Below are 14537 nucleotides of genomic sequence, written 5' to 3'. Positions count from 1 at the left end.
GTGCAATGTGTTCACTGCTACAGATACACATGTGGTAAATGTAGACTAGAGATACCATGGCAGTGCCAGGATTGTGAGTGATTGCTAAAATGTACTCACTCACTTTTTATTATTATTTGTAAATATGTGTACAAATGGTTGGTTTGTAACAGCAACAAAGGAAAAAAAAACATGTGTGTTGATTTCTCCCTAAGATGGCAAAGTGAAACACAAGTTTCCTTGAAGTGCCTCAGCATGGCCCCACCTTCTTTACATAACAAAAGCATCTGTTCACAGGTGATTAAGGATATTAGCTAAAAGCCTTCCAGCCCATCGGCTGTCCGGCAGGTTTTATAAGTAGAAAAGCCAAATGGCTGCTCTCTGGGACTTCTAGTGTTAAAAACCTCTTGAATCTGAGGCTGTTCTGAAGACTATCAGTGATTAAAGCCTCTTTTTAAATTTGTGTAAATTTCATCTTCTGGATACTATATTCTAAAGTTGACATTGTTACCGTTTTTAATCCTTGGAATGAAAGAAATTGAGATTTTCTTTATGATAGCATAAATTGCATTGTTTTTAATCACTCTATACACAGTATATTCTTTGATTTTTTTTAATTTTTTTTAAACGGGTATGGTGCTATCTTGGTTTATTAATCCTTGTGCCTGGTTTAGGTTTAGTATTTAGTGCGCACCATACATCTGTTATTTTACAACTATATCATAAGACTCCGAAAGACCTTTTATTTGCGGTTAAATGACTGATGTGCCTAACATTTTCCTGTAAATGATATATTTTAGCAGTATTGTCTTGCATCTTTTGAAATAAATAAATAAAAAAATCACAATTACAATACAGCAAAAAATGTCTCATTTTGCTGTCAAACTGTTTATAAGCCTCCTGGGTCTCTGTGAGGCTAATGCTACTGGACACTAAAAATATTGTCTTTATAAGTAGTTTTATATGTTGTTTGTCTTACTGTTCTTTCCTTTGTTTCTTTGTGTTAGAATTATTTTATATATAAAGGAGTTATTTCTACTCTCTTGCTCTCTTCCTCATAGATCTGATATTAACGTGTTAAATCTTTCCTGTTGCTATCTTCCTGTCTCCTCTTGCATCTGCTCCTTAAGGTGTGAACGCTCCCACGCTCACCTTCCCATTTTCTCTTCATGTCTCTCTCCCCCTCTCTCTCTCTCCCCCTCTGTCTCCTTCCCCCTCTTCCCCTAACTCGAGCCAACATCTTGTGATCTGTCTCTGGACGGACACCTCTCTATCTTCCTCTCCTTTGATTCTTCAGGATCTCACCAGGAATATTTACAATGGTTCATGTTCTTTGTAGCAACATATGTCTATGGCACAGGCGTTTGGTCAAACATATATAAACCCCATCTTTTGCTGTTAATAAACAGAGACCTTTCTGACAGACAACGTGTGTGTGTGTGTTTGACTGAGTCTCTCCTGGCGCCAGAGAAGCTTACCGAAGCATAGCGGACAGACCGAGCAACTCGCCTCTCCTACTACGTAACTTTAGAAAAACTTTACACTTTGTTTTACAAATATGACCCAATATATGTTCAGTGATCCTTATTTACGTTTTTGTATTGTGTTATATTTTTATACTGGTAAGTAGGTTTAAAATTTAATCTCCACTTTAATGAGCCAGTGTATTTTGATGTGGGATGTGGTGGGCTGCTGGATCCAGCCTCGCTGTCCCTGACCAGTTACAGTTATCTGTTCATTTCACAGCATTTACCTCTAAAGCTTTTTCTTATTTTCGCATAACTTTCAGCTCCACCTTTTCTTCTTCCTCCTTTTCATTCATGGAAATTATTATTAATTTGCTCAGAGAAATTCGCTGTATAGAGAAAGTTACAATATCTTTCCCTCTGTAAGTTAAAAGTGAAGGGGTCGAGGGGCAGGAGCGATACATCCGCATCCACGGTAACATAAACATGCGCTTTTTGTCGGCGGTGCACTTGCACATCCAAATGCGTAGAAAAGAGATGCAATATTATGGAGAGTGGCATGCGAGTGGGGCAATGTGACGCGCCCCAGGGATTTTAAACAAGGACACTGGAATTCCGCCCTTTGAACCCCGCAAAGGTGTGTGTGTGTGTTTGTATAATATTAAATTGTATTTGATATAGGTATATATATTAACTCATGCTAGGGTACTTTTACTATGCTAAATTTAAGAATTACACTTAAAGTATCAAATTCAACTATGAAGTATGATTTAATTGTTAACATTGAAATTTTTATATCTACTTATGTTTTTTTTTCTATTTATGTTTATGTTTTGCTGGCGAAATACATTTTAGGCAGAGATGTCTGCTTGGTCTTGTTATTTGTTTTAAAACCCCCAATTCTGCGAATTCCCCCAGCAGCTAAACCGGTTTGATTACTTCACATCTATCGTAAAGGTGACAAGAGGCTTTACAGAGTGTGCTGTCGCGTTGTATTCAGAAAATAGACTAAAACAAAATCATGTTTGCTTCAGTATTGGAAACAATATTGTATTAGGCTAACTTTATTAAATATACATATACATATACAAATTATACACTTTTGCATTCTTTGTAAAATTTGTCTTTTTGCACACACACCATTATATTTTAACAGAAAATAATAGTAGGCTGGTAGGTACGTTTTCATATAACTTAAACGGCTGAATGAATTTAAATACACGATAAAAAATATACAATAAATTAATAATTGCGTTTGCTTTACATTTGAGCACTTATGTGTAAATAGCTTTTTCATTGCATATACCATATCATATATTTGTGTCTAATACTGTTTTATTCATATCTTACAACATTACATGCAGTTTGTCAATTACTTGCGATTGTATTTTTAAAATGTAACCTACGTAACGCTGCCTTTTGTTAGGGCTGTGGGTTTATACATGCTGATGAATTAATTTTATATAAATTTTAAAGCATCTTTTTAGGCCTAAATATTTATTTTTTATTTATGGCCAGGTGTATTACGAAGTGAAGACTTTGTAATACTGTTGTTCAGTTATTCCCTGCACGGTGTATCTGCACGGAGAGATTGTGTGTGTCTGCACGTAAAGTTTGTGTGTGTGTTTGTGACGTTATCTTCTTCTTCAAACGTGCTTCCAACCAACCAACTCTGGCCTCCAAACTCAAAAGGCTACGTGTCATAGCAGATAACTGCTCCTTTGATCTGCTGGTTACAGCGGAGTGCTGACTGTATAAGCCAATCCCTTCCCCCCAAAATTGTGTGAATGTCTGCAACAATCACTAACCATTAAAATGTTAAGAATTTATTTAAACACGCATACATAAATTATATTTTCTTTACACATAATATTTTCATTATATATATTATATATATATATATATATATATATATATATATATATATATATATATATATAAATGAAGCATACAAAGAAAAGAACACTGTACCTACTGTGAAACATAAAGGAGTCTCAGTTATGTTCTGTGGCTGCTTTACTGCATCTGGCACAGGGAGTCTTGAATCTGTACAGGGTACAATAAAATCTCAAGACTATCTAGGTATTCCAGACCAAAAAGTGCTTCACAGTGTCAGAAAACTTGACCTCAGTCATGAGTCTTCCAACTAGATAATGCTACAAAGCAAAGCAAAAAACACCCAAAAATGGCTAATGACCTAAAATATTGTTATATGAAAAGTTGGTCATTGTTTTGTTTGGAGTTGCAATGAGTGTTCTATGAGGAATGTAACTCAATTAAGATCCAATGCAATGTTAATGCTGTCTGTGTACACCTTATTGTGTTTTCTGTCAAGAATGAACAACTATAATATCAATTTCCCCCTCACATCTGAGTTTTGTGTGGCACATTCGCACTGGGTAAGTGAAGCCTGCGATTTTACTTTAAATTACTATCTTATCTCTCGGATATACAGTTTATATCCAAAATGTGTGTCTCTTTTGAGTGTGTTGCGATGAAAAAAGGGTGAAAGGATGTGTTTGTGCTGCACGTGTGCATGAGTATGCAAACTGTGTGTGAGGGAGAGAGAGAATTTATGGATGTCTGGTTAGATGAAAAAAAAAGAAACAAATATAGTTATCAGGCCGTGTGTCATTTGCATTTCACTGGGTTAAAATCTAATAGTTCGAGTTGTATGCTTGATTTATCTGTAACACATTAACCTCGAATCATGATGTGAACCTCTACACTTAATTGTGCACTATTTTGGATAGGCTATTGTTTGGAAATGTCATTATAGGTCTAGCTGTATGATATAAACAGCAGAGTATTTACTGCATCCTGTTATACATATCATCCAAAACTTTTTAATCATTCCTTTTGCTTTCTCTCTTGGATAGATAAAATGTTTTTGCTTTCGCTCTTGGATGGATAAAAGATCTGATGATTTTTAGTTTGTCCTTCTGCATATTGTATTGTTTTATGGTTTACAGTGATGTAAGCCAGCACCCAAAATACTTTTAAAGCACTGGCAGATAATTGGCTTCCTATTATTGTTGCTGTATGGTTTATAGCGATGTGAGCCACATCACTATAAACCATACAACATAGATGTGTTGCATATTGTATTGTTGTATGGTTTATAGCGATGTTAGCCAGCACTCAAAAGGAGAAGACTGAAAATCATCAGATCTTTATCCATCTTCCACGAAGGATTGAGGCTGCGTTGGAACAAGGTGCAAGGCGACAGTGCTAACCGCTACATCAACATGCCAACACATTTAATCCTGTACCAAATTAAAAGCAATTTATTGCTATTTGATTTTGCTTGTGTTTGTCTATTGCTACTATCAGGATATGTTGTTTATTAAAGGTGAAGTGTGTTTTAGATTTAAAGAGTTCTTGTAGATTTATTTCTATTGATTCAGCTGACTTATTTGTTAGGAGTAATAAAGTCACTTATGCAAATACTATATTGGAATCAACATTAAGCATAGTGAACCATTGTGTAATTTTATGTAATTATGAGTACATTCATTTATTAGTAATAATGTATCATTAGTAATTTTCTCTATCTGTGTAGTAAAATTTAACATGCTCTATGTTTTCAACTTACAACGCATAAAGGCAACCACAAAAATGCTTTAAATGCTTTAATGATACATTTGATGTGTTACATACTTATTTAAACAGTGGAAATTAATAATAATGACATCTTTTTTTTACATTAAAACATTTGAGTGCTACTTAGCTGGACAAGCCCCTTACAGCTTTGCTGACTTATACACTGTATCAGTGACATTTTCCATTGCAGTGTTTCGTTTAATATACCTTTGAAGCTTAGATGTATAAAGGTACAAAATTAACTTTTTGTTGGGTCTGCAACCCGTCCCATAAAGATAAGGCAGTCGGTGCGGTGTTCATAGATAAAAAAGAGAAAGGGGCGGTCCACAATGAAGCGGGTCTGTGTTGACAATGGCATGAAACCCACATGTGTCAGGGATGCTCCCTCGGTGCCCTCTTCATTTACTGTGATGCCACTTTGGTGCTTAAACTGAAAATGTGACAACAAATGGGCATACATAACATATTACTATATGACAAATAACAAAAGCTAAGTTGACATAGTCCTTACAAAGGGGTAGTTCAATAGATATACAAATAATTATTTAAAGTTTCCCTTCAGTGCACAATGTTGTCTTACCTGGTTGACAGAGACCTTCTCAGAAGCCATAGGAGAAAAGTCACCTTTTTCTGTGAAGAGGTCAGTTAGACCCAATTGCTTTAAGTGGTTGACCAGATCATAGTTCTGCTCCAGCTTAAACCGGGGAAAAACTACCTCACGAGTTCTAACAGAAACCCCATGACAAAATGTTTATGTATTTTTAAAACATTTATGAATATTTTACCATATAGGCAATTTCATGCAAGGAGGTAATTAATGAGATTTAAAGGATTTTCCCTTTTTAAAAAAAGTTGTACTAATGTTTTCTTGATACCATACCTGTTGGTCATGTTGTTGAGCCACTTGTTAATGAGAGTAGGTGAGACCTCTTGTTCAAGAACTTTCATCCCAGAAAGTTTCTGTGGCACAGCAATGAGCATGCTTATGTTGCCCTTGTAAGGCAACTGTAGAACATCACAGTTCAGCTCATGATCAGCTGCAGCCAGGTAAATACCCTTATTCTGCATCATAGGCACACGAACCTGGTGCTTCTCATTCACACGAAAGTTACGGTAATGGGTCAGCTCCTCTGGAAACTTCTGCTCCCATGTTCCTGCATGTTCAGCGCAGGACTAGGTGAGAACTGTACCAATTTCTTCTCAATTTAGTGTTTAAATTGTAAGCCTTAGATTTTTTTTACTTACTTCAATAATTTTAACAATAGCAAACCTTTAAACATTCTTATAGTGATATATAATAATTTTTACCTCAGACTGTACTGTAATTCTTAGACCGAAAGTTTAAGTAACAGCTTTTTTTGTGTTAATTATTGTAATACTCAAAGGATTGTGGTGTTTACCTTTAAAGTACAGATAGTTTAGGAGTAGCACAACCATGTTGGGGTCAACATTTTTAAGTGGGTCCTTGATGAGCCCTTTTGTCATCTTCTGAATGCGCTGGTTGACTTTCACAAGGAATGCTGGGTCCCTAAAATCCACAGATTGAGGCTCAGCAAAATAGTATCTCCGTGCCTGTCTTCGGAAGCCTTCTGTCATGACAACACTTTGCTTGATGTAAAAGTCATTGACAGATCGCAAAGTGTAGCCAAAGTTCCGCCTGAAAAGTCGGTGTGTAAGTTTGCAGAAAAGCTTGTGCACAGTGGAATCATTATAGTGAATGCTCGCATTGACAAATTCAGCAAAGCCTAATGTTTGGTAGAGCTGCTTGTGTGTGGTAGAGCCGACAGCAAGTGCAATCATTCCCATGGTTATGGAGATTCCAGCAGGTGCCAGCAGGACATTATCTGTTTGGTTCACTTGGTTGCGAAGGCTGCGATAGAGGCGAAATCCAAAAAGGGCATTGACCACATTAATGCGCTGCAGCCGTGTTCGACCGTGAAAGAGTCTCAAGAGACATGCTTGACACATTTTAGGGTCTGACAGCTCTGAGACAAAGTTAGGGTCTAGCCCAGGTGTTGTGATGTCATCTATTTCATCACCTTCAGTGTACTCATCATCTCCCTCTGCCAATATCTTATCAAAATCAATGTAATCATCCTCTTCCAAACTTACCAGTGGCAAGTCTTTGGTCACTGTGTTGTCCTGATGGGAGTCTTGAGACAAAAATTCCACCTGTGGGTTGTCACCCCCCCGGGGAAGTGTCTGTGTATTAATTGCCGTTGCAATTCTTTTCTCACTAAAGTTAAAATGTGAACCAAGTTCCTTCACTCCACCCAAAGCTGGAGCATATAGGAAAAATGTTGTTGCTATGACTAATAAAATCCACATCCTTTAGAAATGTTGAATTAGAGAAAATAAAGGCAGATTTTTAATAAAGCTCATAATACAATAATCATAAACTATATAAAGTAAATTCTTTAAAGATTATTGTGATATTTTTACTTACCTGCTCACTCTGAGATGCTTTCTGTGTGCAAACTGTTTGTTTGTGACGAAATACTCTTGCTGGACTTTGAGGTTGGCTTGCAATGATCAAACAGTATCCAGTTCAAAGGGTACATTTACCCTGATCCACATATTAACTCATATTAACTCAACAATTGATAATTTGATTAATATGAAAGTTTAATTTTTATTATTTAAGATTTTATGCATTTGCAGTCCTATGATCAATATTGTATGCCTGGGTTATGTCATAAATTGTTGGGATTTTTATTTTTTATGTCTGCTGTACAGTTGGCCCATTGGCCTTGCCTGCAGGGCTTATTAAGTTTCTTATTAGATTGTTGTGAACAACACTGTATGGCCAAAACATATGCACACATGATAATTAAACATTCTGTTTAAAAACCATGGACCACTGTCTCCTCTCTTCTGGAAATACTTTAAAACAGATTTTAGATTGTGCACATTTTGCCCTTTCAGCCACTAGAGCACAATAGAGTTTGTAGGAGGAATTTGAAAGCTTGTTGCACAGCAGTAAAACACTTAAAAAGTTAGTTTCTGATGAAAATAGAGGAGGAATGTACATAAGCATAACATATTCTTATAGTTGGTAAAACAGTATGTTGCTAATCCTTTGCTAGAGAATTACTAGGTACTTTCCATAGAGAAATATATAAGTTATTTCCAGGAGTTAAGTGGCAATAAAATAACAGAAAAACTTTATTTTGGTGTGTTTGTTTGATCTAATATTTTGAAATGACAGTTAGTATCTCTTGTTCAACTCTCATATGCACTTGTACTCTATATCGCTTTTGATTATTAGAATGATTATTGCATGTAATTTTTTGGCACAAAGTTTTGGTTGAAGAGTTAAGAGAGAGAGAGAGAGAGAACGAGTCAGAGCAAGCCTGTGCTGAAGCTGTTTTTTTTTTTAAAGAAAAATGGGAGAGAAAAAGGCGTTTGTAAGTGGAAAAAGTGGAGACTTTAAAGGCAAGTGGGCTGAGAGTTTGCTTACTTTAAATGGTTATTTTCTAGACATATTTTTACCCTGCTAGCTCCTGTTGTAGCATGGTGCACATTCATGACATGTGTTTAGCGTGCGATTTGCTAACTGTAAGCGAAAGTGACTAATTACGCAGACGAGACTGCCACTGAAGTGCAACGTAGCGCACAGTTGACGCTGTGTATACAGCGTGCAGTTGAACTTTGATGTAAACGCCAGAATAGGCCAATAGGGCCTGCGTGCATCGTGTGGAAAAGTTTACAGACACCATGGACGGCCTGTGTGTCTTAAGAGTGGAGTGGCTAAGCAGTTAAGGCTTCATAGAAGGGTCCATTAGACAAGCTTGGACATGAATATTCGTCTTTTCGTCACCGTGTGCTATTTCATCAATGCCCTGCCATTCGTCAACTTCTGCCAGTGACTCCTCTTAACCAAACTTCTGGAGATTATGGTACTGAGTTCCAGTTTTAATGATTGTAGCACGTTTGTGGAGACACAAGAAGAGCAGTGAACACACTTTTTTATCCCATATGTTTGTATATTGCATCATTCCAGCAAGTGAGTTGCATTGAATGCTTCACTGCAGTAGTTTCAAGGCGTTGGAGGACTTTGAACTAAGTGATAATTACATGTGGAACAGATTCTTGTAAAATTGTCCTCAGCATAACTGGTAAAAGTGTTAGGGCTCGGTATAACATCAGCTAAGGTGCACACGTTCCAACATATTGTGTTCGTTAACGCGAGATGTCTTCTTAAAACACTGTTTAATGAACAAAATGTTCAATGTGCCTAAAAGAAATAATGTTTAATGTGCCTAAAAGTGGTAATTGATGTGTTTTTAGTAATTTCTTTTTATTATTTTATTTGTTTACTTTTTGAAACAGGATCAGTGTGAGTGGATGAGTGTGCGAATGGGCACTGTTAATTGATCCTGGCATGCAACATATGTTTTTGTATTAATAAATATTTTGTATTTAGTTTTAATTGGGGTTTGTTGCTATTCCTGTCTGTGGTTAGTGTCCTGTCTGGGAAACTGAGGTAGGCTGCCCCTTAGCTCATGACTAGATAGGCAGCATAAAGGTAGCAACAGTTACTGTAATAAGCACTTCACACTTCTCTTACAATCATACACACACACACACACACACACACACACACACACACACACATACCCACACATGCCCACATACACACACCTACACTTACACGCACTCATACTCGCACACATCTGCACATTCACAATTTTAGTTCAAAAAACTTTGAATTCCCGTAATCCCCACTTACATTAGCATCCTTGAAAACCTGCTACAATTCAAAAGACATACAAGAGATATTGGTATGTACTGTACAATGAGCCTAATATTTCACTAATATATTAAACAATACCTGAATCAGAATAAAAATGCAATGTAATGTAAACACCTAATTTGTAGATAATATACAATATGCAGTATGAATATATTTCTGTGCATGTTTGCCCCACATGGTGGTAACTTGAGTTTCAAGGAAAGAAATTTTGCATCCATTCATTTGAAGGAAACTCAGTGACATTGGTCAACATTTCTACACACTCTCTCTTTCTATATATATACTTCTCTAAGTCAAACAGTATAAACACATGCAGTTTGTGAAATTGAGGTCTCTTCTGCTCAATACATAATGCCTGCGACATATTTTTGACAGAGTTCAATTCAATTTTATTTGTATAGCGCTTTTAGCAATTGTCATTGTCGCAAAGCAGATTTACACAACCAAAAATAATTATTTAAGTTTGTATGGAATGTGAATTTGTATGAATCAAAATGGTCAGTTTGTCCCTGGTGAGCAAGCCGAGGGCGACAGTGGCAAGGAAAAACTCCCTGAGATGGTAATAGGAAGAAACCTTGAGAGGAACCAGACTCAACAGGGAACCCATCCTCATTTGGGTGAAACAGAAAGCAGTAAATGATCTGCATTTATACAGTGTGTAGGGTGGGAGGCAGTTCAGCTATAATAGCTGATGTTAATTGAATTATTATACATTATACATTGTGTGACTGTGACCATACCTAACTGCCATCTCTCCTCTTCTTCTCTATCTCCCCCTTTTTCTCTTTCCTCTCTCCCCGTCTCCCCCTTTCACTCTTTCTCTCTCTCTCTCTGTCAAGCTACACATGTCGTTCCTGAGCTGCCAGTGATGCAGACTCCCTCTGCCCTCTGGACCTGTCTGACCCATTCTGGTGCCTCGCTTCTGGTTAAAGATCTCGTCACATGGATGCCCCGTGTGTCTCTTTGGGATGCGTCTGGTGTCTAGGGATGATTCTCTCTACCTAGAAGATGGTTCTGGCCTCGACTGGTGTTGGCAACTGTTTCTCTGGGGACTTGACAGTTCGATAGTTCAGGACTGGAACTTCCTACAAGTCTATCTGAGTCTTCAATAACTACCTGGACTCCATATTAACATCAATCACCATCAACTATTATAGCTGAACTGCCTACCACCTTACACACTGTATAAATGCAGATCATTTCCTGCTTTCTGTTTCACCCAAAGGAGGATGGGTTCCCTGTTGAGTCTGGTTCCTCTCAAGGTTTCTTCCTATTACCATCTCAGGGAGTTTTTCCTTGCCACTGTCGCCCTCGGCTTGCTCACCAGGGACAAACTGACCATTTTGATTCATACAAATTCACATTCCATACAAACTTAAATAATTATTTTTGGTTGTGTAAATCTGCTTTGCGACAATGACAATTGCTAAAAGCGCTATACAAATAGAATTGAATTGAATAATGTGAATGTAAATTAACTGTAGAGTGCAAGCAGAGACTCCGGCAGGACTAACTATGACAGCATAACTAAAAGGGAAAGCCAGAAGGAAACACAAACATGAGGGCTTCCTGAGATGTAAAGCAAACAATCACCTCACCGTCAACAAACCAGAGTGATCAATGAGAGTGAGGAAGACAGCATCTAAACATACCAGTTCACCATAACACTTCTCTGTCCATGAGTCCCCCAGATCTGCTCCTTTACCTAAGGCAAATTATTTATAAAAATGCTTGGCTAAATAAATAGGTTTTTAGCCTAGACTGAACTAAACACTGAGACTGTGTTTGAGTCCCGAACACTATTTGGAAGACTATTCCATAATTTTGGGGCTTTGTAAGAAAAAGCTCTGCCCCCAGCTGTATTTTTCATAATACGCGGTACTGACAAGCAGCCTGCATCCTTTGATCAAAGTAGGCGTCACGGTTATCAATTTGTATTCATAATGGAGAAACCCAACAGGGAAAGCGGAAGCGCGGCAAGCGGGCGGGAGTCTGTGCTAGGCTAAAAACAAACCCTAGCCGGCCGGCTCTCCCGTCCATCATCTTATCCAACGTCTGCTCTCTGGACAATAAACTGGACTACATCCGACTCCAGCAGGCTACACAGCGTGAGGTTAGAGACTGTTGTGTCTTTGTTTTCACGGAGACATGGCTCAGCGACAGAGTACCGGACGCCGCTATTCAGCTAGACGGGCTAGCCTCGTTTCGCGCCGACAGAAATGCAGCTCTGTGCGGTAAGACTCGCGGTGGCGGCTTATGTGTTTACATCAACACGATATGGTGCAAGAACTCTGTGCTAGTTTCTAGTTATTGCTCATTGCTAGTGGAGTTTGTGATTGTTAGATGCAGACCTTTTTATTTACCACGGGAATTCACCACTGTTTTCATTATCGGAGTGTACATTCCACCTAGCGCTAATGCTAAAGAAGCGCTATGGGAACTGTATACAAAGATCAGTGAACTGCAAAATACACACCCGGATGGACTGTTTATTGTTGCTGGAGATTTCAACCATGCAAATCTCAAGTCAGTGCTTCCTAGATTCCATCAGTATGTGGATTTTGCAACGAGAGGGAAAAACACGCTGGATCTTGTTTACACAAACATCCCCGGCGCATATCGGGCAGAGCCCCGCCCCCACCTCGGCTACTCAGACCACATCTCTGTTATGCTAATTCCAGCATACAGACCACTCGTCAGGCGCTCAAAACCGGTTCTGAAGCAGGTGAGAACCTGGCCTGCAGGAGCCATCTCTGCTCTTCAGGACTGTTTCGAGTGCACTGACTGGAACATGTTTAGGGAGGCTGCAACTTACGGCGACTTCACTGACTTGGAGGAGTACACGTCATCAGTGACCAGCTACATCAACAAGTGCACCGATGACGTCACTGTCTCCAAGAGCATCATCTCACGACCCAACCAGAAACCGTGGATTACTGCGGAAGTGCGTGCACTTCTAAGGACCAGAGACTCTGCCTTCAAAGCGGGAGACAAGGTGGCCCTCAGAACAGCAAGGGCCAAACTTTCTCGGGCCATCAGAGAGGCGAAGCGCGCACACGCCCAGAAAATCCACAATCACTTCAAGGACAGCGGTGACACACGGCGCATGTGGCAGGGCTTACAAGCCATCACAAACTACAGGGCGACATCACCTGCCTGTGACAGTGACGGCTCCCTCCCAGATGCGCTGAACAACTTTTATGCTCGGTTTGACAGGCAGAACAACGTGGCGGCGAGGAAGACCACCCCTCCTCCGAACGACCAGGTGTTGTGTCTCACTACAGCTGAGGTGAGGAAAACTCTACGCAGAGTCAACCCACGTAAAGCTGCTGGACCAGACAACATCCCAGGCAGAGTGCTCAGAGAATGTGCTGAACAGCTGGCAGATGTTCTCACCGACATCTTTAACATCTGAGCAGCGCCGTCGTTCCCACGTGCTTCAAGGCCACCACCATCGTCCCCGTGCCCCAGAAGTCTACTGTGTCCTGTCTCAATGACTACCGTCCCGTTGCACTCACACCCACCATCATGAAGTGCTTCGAGCGGCTCGTCATGAGACACATAAAGACCCTGCTGCCCTCCTCACTGGACCCACTGCAATTTGCGTACCGTCCTAACCGCTCAACGGACGACGCCATCTCCACTACACTCCATCTTGCCCTCACACACCTTGACAAGAAGGACACATATGTTCGAATGCTGTACATAGATTTCAGCTCAGCATTCAACACTATCATCCCCCAACAACTGATTGGGAAGCTGAACCTGTTGGGCCTGAACACCTCCCTCTGCAACTGGATCCTGGACTTTCTGACCGGTAGGCCTCAGTCAGTACGGATCGGGAACTGCACCTCCAGCACCACCACACTGAGCACTGGGGCCCCACAAGGCTGTGTGCTCAGTCCCCTGCTGTTCACACTGCTGACTCACGACTGTGTAGCAACACACAGTTCGAACCACATCATTAAGTTCGCTGATGACACAACCGTGGTGGGTCTCATTAGCAAGAACGACGAGTCAGCGTACAGAGAGGAAGTGCAGAGGCTAACAGACTGGTGTAAAGACAACAACCTGTCTCTAAATGTTGACAAGACAAAGGAGATGGTTGTTGACTTTAGGAGGACACGAGGCGACCATTCTCCGCTGAGCATCGACGGCTCCTCTGTGGGAATCGTCGAAAGCACCAAATTCCTGGGTGTCCACCTAGAGAAGGACCTCAGCTGGTCCCTCAACACCAGCTCCCTACAGAAGAAAGCCCAACAGCGTCTCTTCTTTCTGAGAAGACTGAGGAAGGCCCAGCTTCCACCACCGATCCTGACCACCTTCTATAGAGGAACTATCGAGAGCATCCTGAGCGGCTGCATCACTGTCTGGTTTGGGAATTGTGCCATATCGGATCGCAAAACCCTACAACGGATAGTGAGGACAGCGGAGAAGATCATCGGGGCCTCTCTCCCCTCTATTGAAGACATCTACACCACACGCTGCATCCGCAAAGCCACCAGCATTGTGGCTGATCGGACACACCCCTCTCACATACACTTCACACTCCTGCCATCTGGAAAAAGGTACCGAAGCATTCGGGCACACACATCCAGACTGTGCAACAGCTTTTTTCCACAAGCCATCCGTCTCCTCAACAAAAAGGGACTGGACTGATAAACACAAACACACTCACACACACACAAACACAAACATTATCACACAGCTTAACTCAACTACCTCAAAATATT

The 14537-nt window shown here is 40.0% G+C and overlaps 1 protein-coding gene across 1 annotated transcript; it reads right to left on the bottom strand.

The window, feature by feature from the left end:
* Window positions 1–5062: 5062 nt before the first annotated feature.
* serpind1 (serpin peptidase inhibitor, clade D (heparin cofactor), member 1) lies at window positions 5063–7535 on the bottom strand. The gene is made up of 5 exons (XM_053504847.1): window positions 7495–7535; window positions 6449–7377; window positions 5929–6202; window positions 5629–5773; window positions 5063–5478 (listed from the first exon to the last, which is right to left on the bottom strand). Exons 2-5 carry the CDS (start codon window positions 7374–7376, stop codon window positions 5287–5289), a joined length of 1539 nt encoding a protein of 512 aa, XP_053360822.1. The 5' UTR covers window position 7377; window positions 7495–7535; the 3' UTR covers window positions 5063–5286.
* Window positions 7536–14537: the final 7002 nt, after the last annotated feature.

Source organism: Clarias gariepinus, chromosome 9 (assembly GCF_024256425.1).
Source record: "Clarias gariepinus isolate MV-2021 ecotype Netherlands chromosome 9, CGAR_prim_01v2, whole genome shotgun sequence".
Taxonomy (NCBI): domain Eukaryota; kingdom Metazoa; phylum Chordata; class Actinopteri; order Siluriformes; family Clariidae; genus Clarias; species Clarias gariepinus.
Note: the sequence above shows the minus strand (reverse complement) of the source record. Positions and strands in the feature narration are given on the sequence as shown.